The sequence below is a fragment of the Callionymus lyra genome, chromosome 1, assembly GCF_982586985.1.
Source record: "Callionymus lyra chromosome 1, fCalLyr1.hap1.1, whole genome shotgun sequence".
Classification (NCBI taxonomy): domain Eukaryota; kingdom Metazoa; phylum Chordata; class Actinopteri; order Syngnathiformes; family Callionymidae; genus Callionymus; species Callionymus lyra.
The window spans coordinates 29,113,858-29,127,661 of NC_141818.1; the positions used below are offsets into that span (position 1 = coordinate 29,113,858).

Sequence of the window (13,804 nt, forward strand, 5' to 3'; positions counted from 1 at the left end):
CTTGTTGTTTTCCTATGTTAAGTTGATTTTACCTGACGCCTCCTCTCCACTTTCTCTTGTCGCCGTCTTCTCTTCTCTCTGGCCAACTGCAAAGCCTTATATTCCGGATGCTGCTCAAGCTCTCGAGCTTTCTTCAGGTGGGCAGCAGCGTGAGCCATGACGTAATACTTGTCTAGCTCTACCTGCCTCTGAGAAACGTTGCCACACTAGCACCGAAGAACTTGCAAAGGAGGCACTAGATCAGATGCACTTTGGAAATATATTACAAAAAACATCCATTTCAGTGGAATACGTCCCAAAACGACCATCAATAAATAAAAAAATCCTCTTGTAGGCACGAGTCTGGATGAGAACGACTGCAAAGAGGCTGCAACAGTACGATAAGAACTATTCATTCACTCAGTGTTGATCCTCTACACACACACAACCACAGCGAATGATCCACTCCAGCTGCAAATGAGAAATCTCACTGCATGTGAGCAGATGTGGCTTTCATGCTCGCACATGTGCACGTGCATGTGCATGCATGTCAGCGGTGTTATTCATAAGTTTATAGTTTAATGACACTGAACAACAAATTACAGCTGCAAGTCTGGTCTTTAATCTGTGAAGCACAAACTATTGACAATACATTAGAACAAAATGCCTTTTTAAAAGCAGTTTATCATATTTTAAGTTAAAGTAACCATAAATGTTGCTGCAGGAAACATTCAGTTGTGCACATGTTTCTGGCAGGCAATTGTAAGACTCTCTGCCCATCAGTGTGACTGATGGTGAGTGTTTGAAATTTCAGCACCTGGGTCATCATCTCACACCTCTATTTTTACTCTGCAAAAACAAGACCAGAGCTGTAGAACCAAACCGTGCTCCCCGGCAATCCACCCATGTGTAGTTTCACAGTCATTTTATACGTTGAATAACTAGAACAATGATGTATCACAACGTATTGTATTAGTTGTGTCCTGATTTTTCTCACATTCTTTTATACTGCAATAAGTGTAATCTTTCACTCTAGCACCCTCTGCTGAAAATAAAGAATGATGCACCCCCGCCCCTCAAACACGTCTGTTTATTATTTAGTTTTCTCAACGTAGGCAGATTAATTGAAAATAGCATTTAAATTCTGACATGTTGGCATCCCCACACCCCTCAGTTAAAACTTTATATAATTTATAACTTCAATATCATGTGGATGATTATTTGGATGATTCCAAAAAGTGCTTAGATTGAAATGTAAAAAATATATATTATTTGTGAGTAAAAGTAAGTGTTGAAAATCATACAAATGTTCACATAATACATACAAATAAGAAAAAGAAAAAGAAAAAGAAAACAAAAGGTGAGAAAAATAATCTCTATAACCGACATTTATTAAAAAAGAAGAAAGAAGAAAATAAATAAATAATAATAATAGTAGGTGATGAAAACACAACACATTTAATACACCAAATTTAAAATTTTGTATTTGAATAGAATAGACTGCACTGCCTCTTTATCAAACACATTCATTATTTTGATCCTGTCTGAGTGACAAGGCTGTGGACGAGACGATTCCCAGATCTGAGTGAATTTTACATTGTTTTAACCTTCGATTTCGTAAAGATACAATTTATTTTCCAACTAACCTGTCACAAGCGTCTACTGTATTCTACATGATGTCTCATGTTTCCGCTTTAACAGACAAAATCTATATTGTGATTGATTAGCTTATAACCCTGACCTGAGCGGATAGAGTGGAAATTAAAGTGTGTGTGCAGATGTTGCTTTATACCTTAATTTATATTACAGAGACGTTTCCATCCTGCACAGAATGAAGATGTTAAATAGACAAATCTATTATAAGCAGAGGAATAGAACGTGTGTGTGAGGACAGTGTGGTTCCTCCATTTAGGAGTCATATTACACTAAGGATCGTACAGATAGCTGGTGTGAGCTGATCCTGGCCAGCCATGGATGAGAGGGAGGGTTAATGGTCTGTTTTCAGTTTCATAGATCGAACACTTTTATACGTCCCATTAGGACCGTAGAACAGGAAGATAAGGAGGCGGAAAGACCAATAGAGTTTTTCATGCACATTCCCATAACCTTGCTTTAGTCTGCGGGTTATTAATAACATATTCAATTGTTAAAATGTGGGAAAATATTGAAATAAACACTCTTTGATGTACTTAACGTTTGCCTGGACTATTGGTGAACATAGGAATACAGCAAATCATTTTTATCAACATACATATTACAGTCTGTATCCTAATTTGCTCAGTCATCGGGAAAATGGTTCGCACAGTTAAATGGCTTTTGCGTTTGTAAATTGGTTTCCTACTAATGGAAGGACAGTGCTGACTCATGATAGAATGCATCTAAAGGATGCTTTTGAGGTTAACGCAAGAGGTCTTTTTACACTGACGAAACAAGTCTTAGCCTTCCCCAGTAATTCTCATTAGGTACCATTTATATTGTGTCAAACTTTAATGGTTAATGTTACACTCGATGCTTGCTGACTAAAAAAATAAAGACAATTACTGCCTGCATAGAATGGCTAAAACACGCTAAATCAAATGATTCAAAGAACAGCCTCTTACTTGGGAATCTGCGCCGCATACACAATAAACAAACAAGATAAATAACTCACATTAAAACAGCAATTGTCACAAGGTTTTAAGCCAACAGGGAGTTGAAACAAATATTTACGTTATGTTTACATTTTTGTATGAAAAAATAATATTAACTCCACAAAATCCAACTTTTAGTAATTAAACAGAGATTTTAAATATCCTAATATAAGATCACACTTCTGGAAATCTAGAAAAGACATTGTCTAAAAGTACAAAATTTGACAAAATATTAATAATGTACAATGAAGTGCATTTACAGTCCCAAACAACCGGAGGAAACACACAATATCCAGTATCTTTCAGTGTTTAATTTTCTTATTTTAAACTTTGTTTTTAAGCTAAAATGATACCAAACATCATCTTATAAAAGCTGCTGGACTCTTGTACGGTGTACATTTTCATCAGGTCTCAGGAAAAAACAAAATCAGATCTCAGGAAATAAATTATCATTTGTCAGACGGCCTCAGGAAAATATCGATGAGGTTACAGGGCCTCAAGGAAACATCTGTGAGATCGAACCTTCTAAGTCTTCAAAATAAAAGTCTTTAGCAAAAACGACCTACAACAGTATCAGGGAAAAAAATGAATTTAACATTTTATTTTTTGAATGGAACGGGAAGTACTTGTTTCATCGTCAAAATCAACTACCGTGGTGCGATTTGCTCTAGAAACTTTAGAAAATAATTTCTTGGACACAACAATAAGTGAAATCCTAGTATTATACTTTTTTTGCCACGTTAAAGATATATGAGCTTAATGCTATACTATTGAAAGTGCAGTTAAAAAAAGGAAATGGATATTCATGTGAAATATTGCTTTTATATTTTGCTAGGTCCTTTATTAGCAATGGTTTTATTAATGCTGAATTGATTTATTTTTATTCCAGAAAATGGATAGCATGAAGGCTTATGAAGCCCTCAAGAAGGAGCTTGAAGACGGTAAATAATTATTTTATTTAGTATTTAAACATGTAGTAAATATGCATTTAAAATTAATTTTGCACCTCTTTTTAGTTTAGCCAAAGTTGATAAAAAAAAAACCCACTCTTGTGGTGAATATAAACTGCTATTTTGGCTAAAGACTTTTATTTTGAAGACTTAGAACGTTCAATCTGACGGATGGACATTTAACTTCATGGTTTTCCTGAGGCCGTTTGGTCTGATATTTATTTCTTGAGACCTGACCAACTTTCTATGAGGCCTGATGATGTCCTAAAATGTACACTGTACTCTGTATCCTTTTTTTTCCAGTCATTGCTGCCATTTCACCGGTTTTGTTGTTACTCTGGCACGGAGGAATGTTACCAACTAGTGGCCACAGTTTAATTGCACCGCACAAATGAATGCCGTGAATATTTCAGTTTATTGTAAGATAAAAAAAATTTAAAATGTTCGCTGAAACCACATCTGAGGGTATAACTGGGAAGCCATGAGGTTGAGAAGGGAATTGAACAGTAAAACATGTGTCCTACCCTTCCTTTAATACATCAATGGCTAACTATTAAACCATTTTGATTTGAATATTTATGTCTTAACGTCCCAAATTCTGTAGACCTCTTTACTACTCTAGTGAAAAGAAAAAATTGAAATCTTTAGCGTCTCTGCTCTTATTTCACCTTCATATTAAACCATACCAGCCTTGGTTATCAGATGTGTACAGCTATACTGTCTCATTGCAGATGTTTAAATATGGCGTGACGTGTACTTCACAGATAGTCCACTTGACATTTTATGTCAGTTTCAATTACACAGAGTCGTATTTCTCATGGGTCGTTGACCATGATCCCCACAATGACCAGCTGCCTTTGCTGGTTTTGTTAACCTTATTAGCTTTGGCTTAAACTGGGTATCGCCCACACAAGTTCCTCACTTCACATAGATATTTCTATTGTGTCTTCTATCAAAAACAGCTAATATGTTCATGTCAAAACACATTCTTATCTTGTTTAAACATAGAACATAAAAGTAGTTTCCACAGCAGATATAATGGGTAGTTCTCATTAGAAATAAATCTGCTTCATCTTGAATAATTCAAAGAATAGAAGGCCTTACATGTGAACTTAAACTAAATGGTGCCATGTTGAATGAGATGACAACTTCAGTGTAGTTCCATTGAATGGCATGCAAGAGGGACATTTCAAAAGGGCGTACAAGTGAATAAAACCTTGTCTTGAAGACTACAATTAACCCTTTTACAGGGTAAGAAGACAAAGATGGCATTTGTGGTTAAATATGCCGTACACAAGAGTGAGCTACTGTTACTGGTGAGGCAACTGCTTCATGTTATCCACATGGTGTAACTAGAAAGCTATTGTGCATGTGCAGAAAATGTGTTCCGACTTTTATTTGATTGATTCATCATCTAAAGCGGTGGGTTCTAACTCGATCACAAAAAGGGCAAAAATCCTTTACCAGTCTAAGTTGCGGTTCAAAGAATCCTATATTTACCTAATATTAAAGTATTCTTTTGACGTTGTATTTTCATTCTTTGAGGCTTGATTTATCATGACTATCTCTGTGTTGTCCTTCTACCCCAAATCATTATATCATTTATTTGAATTTGGCTCCAGGGACACAAGTGGACACAAGTGGACACATTTGATTTAAAGCTCTATTTTTGCATCTCACATCTATAGCTTATTTTATCAGTATATAAAAGTGTTATAAACTTCATTAGAATTGAATGAAGAAAATCATTACTATGTTTACATCATGTTTCTTTGCGAGCAAACTGTAATAGAGAAGGAATTTAAAACAACAAAAGGTCAAAACCATAAAGCGGGACTGGCTGATCCTCTACGACGCAGAAACGAATCACTACCAATCAACTTTTATATCACAGAGACAAGGGACAAGAGGAGACCACACCCTCTGAGTTATGACAAAATGACAAGGCTGGCTCACAGAGAAAGGGTGGATGCGACTAAGAGACAGACACATAACCTTGATATACGGATAATTCAATGAAGTGTCAAACTAAAAAAGAAAAACCAGAGGGGTAAAACATTTTTGACAAAGGTTTTCCCTTCATTAATGTCAAAACTTTGCATTTTAATTAGTTAAATCTAACTCAGGGAAATATGTAAGAATGCTACGATAAAGGAAGAGCTGGTTTAAAATAGTCCCCAGCAAAATGGCTTGGAAAATTATTCATGATACACTCTCTTCCAACCTTGAGGAGATGCTTCAGTCTCTTGGGAGAGCAAGACATTAGCTATCCATTGACATTGTTCGGATGCGAGCAGTTTAACCCAAAGGAATAGGAAAACTGTGTAAGGGATGGTTATGAAGTGAAATACATAACATAAAGCGCATGTTTAATGAAATTGGAAAAACAAATGCTTATCTAGAAATGCACTCAGAGAGCACAGACCTGCACCAAACAAGACCACTTCTCTAGTCGTCTGAAAAAAAATAATTCAAAGACTTCCATTCTCCAGAACTCTAGCTCATTTTTATAAAATGCCCACATACCCGCATGGTGAACTCACATAAGATAGCATACAACTAAAGAGATGTATGAATAAAAAATGCATTTCAAAAAATGAAACCAGTAGCAATAGTTAGTGTAGCGTGACTCAATATTTGGAATGATGGATTTCAGTCAGCAGCAGTTGAAAAAAATGAATTGAGTCAGAAAATGATTCACATCAAAGTTCATTATGAATTATGAAGTGCATGACCTGAAATTCACTGCAGCGTCTTGTAAGGGATGCTGAATAATTCTCACAGGAACACACATAATATGATAAAAAATAAGAGATCGTTTCAACAGAGATATTGTGATGAGCATGATATTGAAATATAGAAAGGTGGCTATGAGATTTGACGGTAAAAACATACCAAATGTTAAATATCTGTTGAGCAGAATTTAGATACAACCAATGATTGAGAAAACACTGAGCAGTTTATTAGCAGCATGTAATCTTCCTTATTAAATATCCCACCTCAAATCTGAAAGCAGAAATAATAGGCTCCACCCCTAATTTAACAAAGCGAGAAAGACTGGTGCATATGTACTCGAAGGTTCTTGAGTGAGATTCTGAGAAGTCTATTGATCAGCAGCCACGCCCTTCTTTGTCAATCTCTCTTTCCCTAATGGCAAATATAGCGATGATTAAATATTAATATCTAAAAGCTGAACCCTAGTCCAAAAACACCTGGCCCCTCTGGAGACTTTCCATCCCCCATTCCACTGACTGAATATGTGGAGGGACTTTTGTGAAGGACATTTGTCTTGTCCGTAAGATCCATAAAATACAATTGAATTGCAGTTGGAGTGAGTCACCTGATACAGTGCAAGGCTTCAGTGTCCAGCTCGGGACTCATTGAAATGTTCAAGTGATAAAATGGAACCCTTTCAGCCTCCATTTTACTATAAAAAAAACCTTAACATGAAGTGTTGTGAGTTACATAAAGCATGTTTCAATGTTATTGTAATTGAACATCCAACTCTTTTCATGCTTATTTCTTTTACCAAAGACAAGTCGTGAAAGTCCACATAGATTTAGCAACTAATATCTAATTCAGACATGTTTGACCACATTTTCACATGTAGCATAGTTATTATGACTGCAATACTTATACTATGTTTCTTTTAAATTCAGTATAATTTCTTACATCAAATTCATGACCCACACCCAAAATACTACATTTTTTTCTCAACTGTAATACAAGGTAGTGTTGGATGCAGTGATTCTAAGACAAGATTGACTACCATGTAATATGTTTTACTTTTATCCATTTTTGAAGATAAGAATATAAATGATTTAAATACCCACATGAAATAATGAGGCTTCAACTGTTAATGGAATGGGTTTAGTTAGTAGAATGACACAGAATCTTAAATCCCTGGCTTGGTAATGACTACTATTGTTACCGCCACCTCAAATCCATCGTTGTCTCACTAGACTACATACATGTATGGTTAAGCTGCACACATTAGTGGGAAGACAGCAAACCAGAACACATTAAATACAGCAATGCGGCCGTTCAGCCGGAACAGCCATACCGTGAGAAAAAACCCTTACAACACGATAACAGTATCAAGGAAGGTGATGAAAGTCAGCTGTGTCTTTAACAAAGAAAAACTAATTGAAAAAGAAGGTACATCAAATAGTTTTTTCCATTCTTCCTCACGTGGACAGTAGAGGAGAAGCAAAAAAGTAAACTGTACAAAGTGAAAAGGGCAGATGCCATGTAAGTAAAACACAAGCTCATTGAACACAACTATACCCATGGGCAAAGATGACTAGCCACTGGTTGGTGAGCTCAGCACTCCTTCACAAGTGTTCCATTGTGTATAAGTAAAACTGATTAGGCAACTGGGATGGAAAAAGAAGATGACAAAGTATCACAATAGTAGTACATAGTAGTACAAATAGTACAATAGTGTGATATTTGCTTAAACAACTATAAATCTTTCACAAAATGCTTTATTCTCAGTAAAACAATTCATCATCATTTAGACCAAACCAGCCTGGTAATAGAAAACTGTTACAAATATAGTTTATTACCAGTTCCTACTGTTATTACCTTTTTAACAAAACTGACCGTTTTTATAGATCGTCAACAGAGTATGTTTACATTAATCATATTAGTTAAAAATAAAAATATCTGAAATGATTGAGGAGCGAGTTCATTTCTTCATAAATCAAAAACATAAATAATACCCACGTGACGCATCAAGCCATCCCGATTCTGTAAATAGCAGGTCATTAATAGCACTGCAAAAGTATCATATTTAACTAGGCCAGTTCTTCCACTTTGATGGAAGAAGTTGAGGATATGACTTGCAAAAAAAACTAAATTAAGGCCTTGCATTCATCCTTTGTCCTTTCATTCCTGGAAATAAAAAGTTGCATAGCTAGGTTTGGTTAAAAGCCAAATGTATAGTGAGTCTGAAGTGAGTATAATAACTTGATATTGATAACTTATTCAGGTCTGAAGATATTTGACATAAGAAAACATAATATTATTATTTGAATGTCTGCTGTTTGAATTGCTATGACATGATTTTCAACGAAGACATCATTTTTGAAGAATAAGTTCAATAAATAAAGACGATTGCAAGCTATATACAAGCTATTATTCTATGCTTTTTGAGAAAGAAGCAAAGTGATAGAGAAGAGTGAGTTGACACAAAAGACTGCGGCTCTATTTATTGAACCATAATGTTCAGAAAGCGATGACTCAGACTGGACAGAGGATGTAAGGTTCGATAGTGATTAGGTGGACGTGTCGCATACAAAGCACTGAACAGTAATAAATGAATGTCAATTTAATCGAGCATTAAGCCAAAAATATATCGGTGTATGTTTGTTAACAGGTAAAACATGAGCGGTGATCTTATTTGAAGTCCCCAGACTAAGGTTAAATAGCAGTTACTATTACCATTACCATGTTCTCTTGCTTGCTTCACATCTTTCAAAGACTGTGGCATTATGAAAGAAAACAGGATTATGAGTTTACAGTTAACTAAACTAGTTATTTGTATCATTGTGCCATAAAGACACTTGTCAAGATATTGCATAGTGCAACATGGTAATAATGTTCAAATAAGTTCTAAAAAATGGTCAAATTTAACAGAACTAACTTGGCGGATGATGGACATTTTATTTACCTAGGTGTACAACATGTACAAAATGTGGGGTGTAAACTAATTTCTGACATCCATTACCATTATTAAATCAGCTTTATAAATTCACCACTTTCCATCTATTTCATCTGAGACCAATATTCCTCTGAATGCCTTAAAAGCAGTAACTCAAGTGTGAATATTAATTCAATATGGCAACAAATGGTTAACAGCTACAACACCAGCAAATTCACGTAGCCATTTCGCCAAGCATGCTGTCCTTATGATAACATAATAAGCCAAAAGTCTGATGGCAGATATTTTTGGGAAGTGTGTGTGACTCAGTCCGACCAAATGAGCTCATCCAAAATGTCACAAGAGGCAGAAATGATTAATGGTTGATGACTTTTGATCAAGCGGCTGGGATTCTTGAATATGAAATAAAAGAGCTTAAAAATTAGGTGAAAAATCGGCTTTCAGTGAATCACCTCTTGAAAAAGTTGAACAAAGCTCTAGTTAAAGACATGGGTGTGGCCAGAGGTAATTTACTGAGGGGCTTTAGATCCATTAAGGCCAACTTCCTGTAGGATCAAACCATATCCAATTTGGGAGAAGTGATTTACAGATATACAGACCTGCGCAGACATCGAGGAGACAGTAGCAGCCTTAAATTGGATAGGAAAATGTCATATGCTGCAGTGAAATCTGACCTATGATATTGTAAACTATTTTGCTGGAATAATATAAATGGTTGAGATTAGATCCTATGCAATACCACAGATGGTAAACAAACAAACAGAAAGTCCTTTGAATATGTGCTACAGAATACTATCTACGAGATGCAGATCCTTTAAAAACAAATCTATAACGTGCTGAGACACAAACAGGCCATGTTGTTCAGCAGGGCGTCATGCAAGCAAAAGCACAAGTGAAGATAATATCATTATTTTATCAGTAGCAGACCTACAAAAGAATAATAGAAAGTTAAAGAACTCGCTTGCTTAAGAGTGATAGAAATATTGACACTCGCTTAAACACGAGGGACATACATTTCATGGGTAATAAATGAATAAACACGTTAATATATTGAGGATATTACAACTGTGAACTCAGTAATAACATTAACACAAGGAACTATTTTAAGGGAAACATACTAAAACAAAAGGACATTTTTTGCAATGATTGATCATTATTTTCTCTTGTAGCATGACTTTTCTTTTGAATCTGGAGTTCACTCATATGACGTGAATATGACAGAGCCATGACAGCGTCTCATGCCTGGCTAGTGATGTAAATTGCACTCCTGGCACAGTACACCGCTGCCCAGTGCAATGCAGCATGTAAACCGTGTTTCATGGCTTCAGTGAGCAGACAACGGCCAATATGAAGCTCCTTTTCTGCAGGAACATGAGAGACGAGTGATATTTTTAGACCTGGCTGAGACTTGAGTTTTTTTTTAGTCTGAATTTAAGTTTTTGTTTGAGCCTGTTCGGACAAGACAGAAGATAATTGATGAGCAAAATATTTGTGTTGACATTTACATACATGAAGCATTGCTGCGTCAATATCGAGAGAATATTGTCATTAATGCTTCTAAAAATAGTATTCCACATGGAAATTAACTCTAAATATAACCCCATATTTGTTGTCAATCTTACTGGCCAGCTTGGGGGCACTGCTGCTGTGGAGTGAAGATATAAAGAATAATTTCACAGGGTTTTTTTCTGCATCAATAACACACGATTCAACTTTGTTACAAATGAACCAGGTTGTTTTATATAACGGGCGAGTAAGATGCCAGAAGCATTTTGGAACCAAGTATAGAAATTCTAATTAAAAAAAACAAAACAACCTTAGTCACGTTGCTAGACGAAGGCCATTGTATGTCGTAATTTCATGGATTCGTTGCTTTAATAATTAAGTGTTGGTTTGCTTAATTGAGTAAACTTGTTAGTGTGTAATATTTATCTAAATGTAACAGATACAAATTATTTCACTATAATATATATATATTTAATTTGTGTTTTATATATATATATTGTGGATAAATGTCTAAAGATTTCCAATATAATTTAATTAAATGATTAAAGAGGACAAGAAAACGAAGGTAGATTCTAAACATCCACATAAGAAACAGTTAAGACATAACAATTACTAAAATATTTATTTAAAACCGGGTAGTTTGATTGCAGAATAGAACTTTTTTGAATGTTTGTTTTCTTGCTTCTGCCCCACCCAAAGCGAGGAAGTGCATTAGAGTGTATGTCACTTAAGTCCATTACTGAGATCACATTAGATGGAGAGTGCAGAAAAACAGGAAGCAAACACAGCCCATCTTCTGTCCTTGTTTTTCCAAAACTACACAATAAAATATTACAAACAGCTACAGTAGTGAACAATTACCAGGTGTTATCTTATGATTTACGATGTAATATCACAACATGGGGCAGTAAAACATAGCTACAAAAGTTGTTTTGAAAAGCATCAGATTAGTAAACAAGAATGCCCAAAAGGACATGTTAGTATGTTTCTAGTGTGGCACTGTAAAAGTTAAATAAAGTATCTTAGGTGCCTCTACTACAGTAAGTTCGTCACCATGTAAGTAGCCATGAAGGGCCCGGTGCTGTTTATTTTGACCGCCATGACAACATATGGCCTGGAAAGGATGTGTTTCGGATCCATTTAAACCAGAAGCAGCAGCAGCAGCAGCAGCAGCAGCAGCGAGCCTCGGAAAAACTACCCGGTCATGCAGATGTTGATGAATCGCGGCAACGCCTTTGACCGCCCTCCCCCGGCGCAGCATCAGCAGCAGCGTCGGGGCCGAGCCGTGGAGCTGCGGGCCGGTCACTGCGGAGATTGAAGCCGCGGTCAGACACCCACCTGCCGAATACGACCCTGGTGCAGCTGCGGCGGCGGTGGTGGTCCACCCTCCGGGGAGGTGTTGCTCGACGAAGCGATCTTCAAGTCGGAGCCGCCGCCCCTGGAGAGACTCCCTTCTGGGCTGCTTGACATCCCGTCCATGGTGGGCTGGTTCCTGCCGGGAGACTGGAGCAGGAACGAGGCTCTCGGTGCTCGGTATCCACGCGGTCACAGACGGGCCGCGGTCATGCTTGCACCCCACGACCACCCGGACGTCCAATAGTCAGGTGCAGCGATAAGAGATAAGGAGCGCTTGGTCTGTTGACAGGATGCTCCCGGTGTAACAGCTCGCTCGTGTGTGTGTGTGTGTGTGTTTGTGTGAACCAACGTGAGCGCGCCGCTGATGCGCTTTCCCGAAACTCCGCAGAATCGATGCTGCCTTCAAGAACATCAGGGAAATCTTGTCATAAAATAGTAAAAAAAAAAACATTAACAAAAATCGGAAACACGTCAATACCTAAATGAAGAGTCGTATTCATAAACATATCTCGAATTATTATAATTAGCGATGAACGTGACGTATTTAACCGCAAAAAGCCTTTAAATAACGCTACTTCTATCCATTTTAAGTAAACAATTCAAGTGCAGTTTTTTCTCTTTATTATTTAAAAATATCTCCTTACTGAATAGAAATTTAAAAACAATAGAGAACCGTTTAATGAATCTCAAAAAGCATTTACCAAAGGACCGTGAACGCACCTGCAGTAGTGGTCGTGTTTCGCTCTCACCCCCACCTCTCAGAGTCTGCACCACTGATGAAGACACAAAGTTGATGTTTTTATTCAATATTACAGAATGGGGTCGTTAAACCCGAGGGGCGTCAATTAAGCCGTTTGCCAGAAACCAGCCTTATTGTGTAAGGATGTGCAAAGGTGTTTGAAATTCAAATATAATTTTGACCTATTTGGTTAATACTACAAATAACCCTATATTGATCAAATGTATTGATGGAAACCAAATTAAACATTGTAAATATACATATTTAGACATTATCTTTACTACTATATTTTATTTACTTGCGTCTTCACAGGCATTGACTTTTTTGTCTGTATACAACCAAAAGATGGAATGAAAAATAAAATAATATTATTAATTCTTCATATGAGGGAATAAATGCTGTTTTTTGTCTACACAAAGTCAAATAAAAGTGCCTTTTCTAGTCCATTCAAAAGATATGTTTACGATTCACCATAACCATCATTCATTTTACCCCAACAAATTAATCTTTCTTTAAGTTCGTCTCAGTTAGTATTAAAATAAAAAGGTTATTGCTTGTTAAACGAAAGATTAATAAAAAATACTCACATCATAAGGGGCACATAAATACTTGTAAATGGAAGAATTCTGTCCAGGTCTTCTTTAGGTGGATTCTTAGTTTTCTTGATACAAATTTAATTTTCTATATTTGGCGCAGCTTATAGCATAAAGTGTACACATTACCCCGCCCCTCTTCCCGAGCTACCTCTTGGGCTATAAATGTGATGAAGTGTGACAGATAGATCAATAATGATGACTACAGGGATCTAAACCAGGCAAGAATTAGAAAAGGTAGAAGGTCAAGTATTTGTAGAGCTAGAGAAAAAGTAAAAAAGAAAATCACTATGCACATGTTTCAGCCTTACTATTTTCTGCATATAATTAAGAAAGACTTAATTGTGATTAAATAAGTAAAAAAAGAATGGGTCCGTTTCACTACG

General features: G+C 36.4%; 1 protein-coding gene across 4 annotated transcripts in view; it reads right to left on the reverse strand.

Moving 5' to 3' along the window:
• LOC148088794 (uncharacterized) overlaps positions 1 to 12,395 on the reverse strand; it is an 86,259-nt gene extending 73,864 nt beyond the window's left edge. For 3 of the 4 annotated variants that reach the window (XM_087800019.1, XM_087800010.1, XM_087800039.1), the window contains exon 1: positions 12,069 to 12,394. In XM_087800019.1, the coding sequence (XP_087656145.1) occupies positions 12,069 to 12,209 (141 nt within the window). In that variant the 5' untranslated portion in view covers positions 12,210 to 12,394. Of the gene's footprint in view, positions 1 to 12,068 lie in introns of all 4 variants that reach the window. The other variant, XM_087800029.1, reaches the window with a different exon arrangement.
• Positions 12,396 to 13,804: the final 1,409 nt, after the last annotated feature.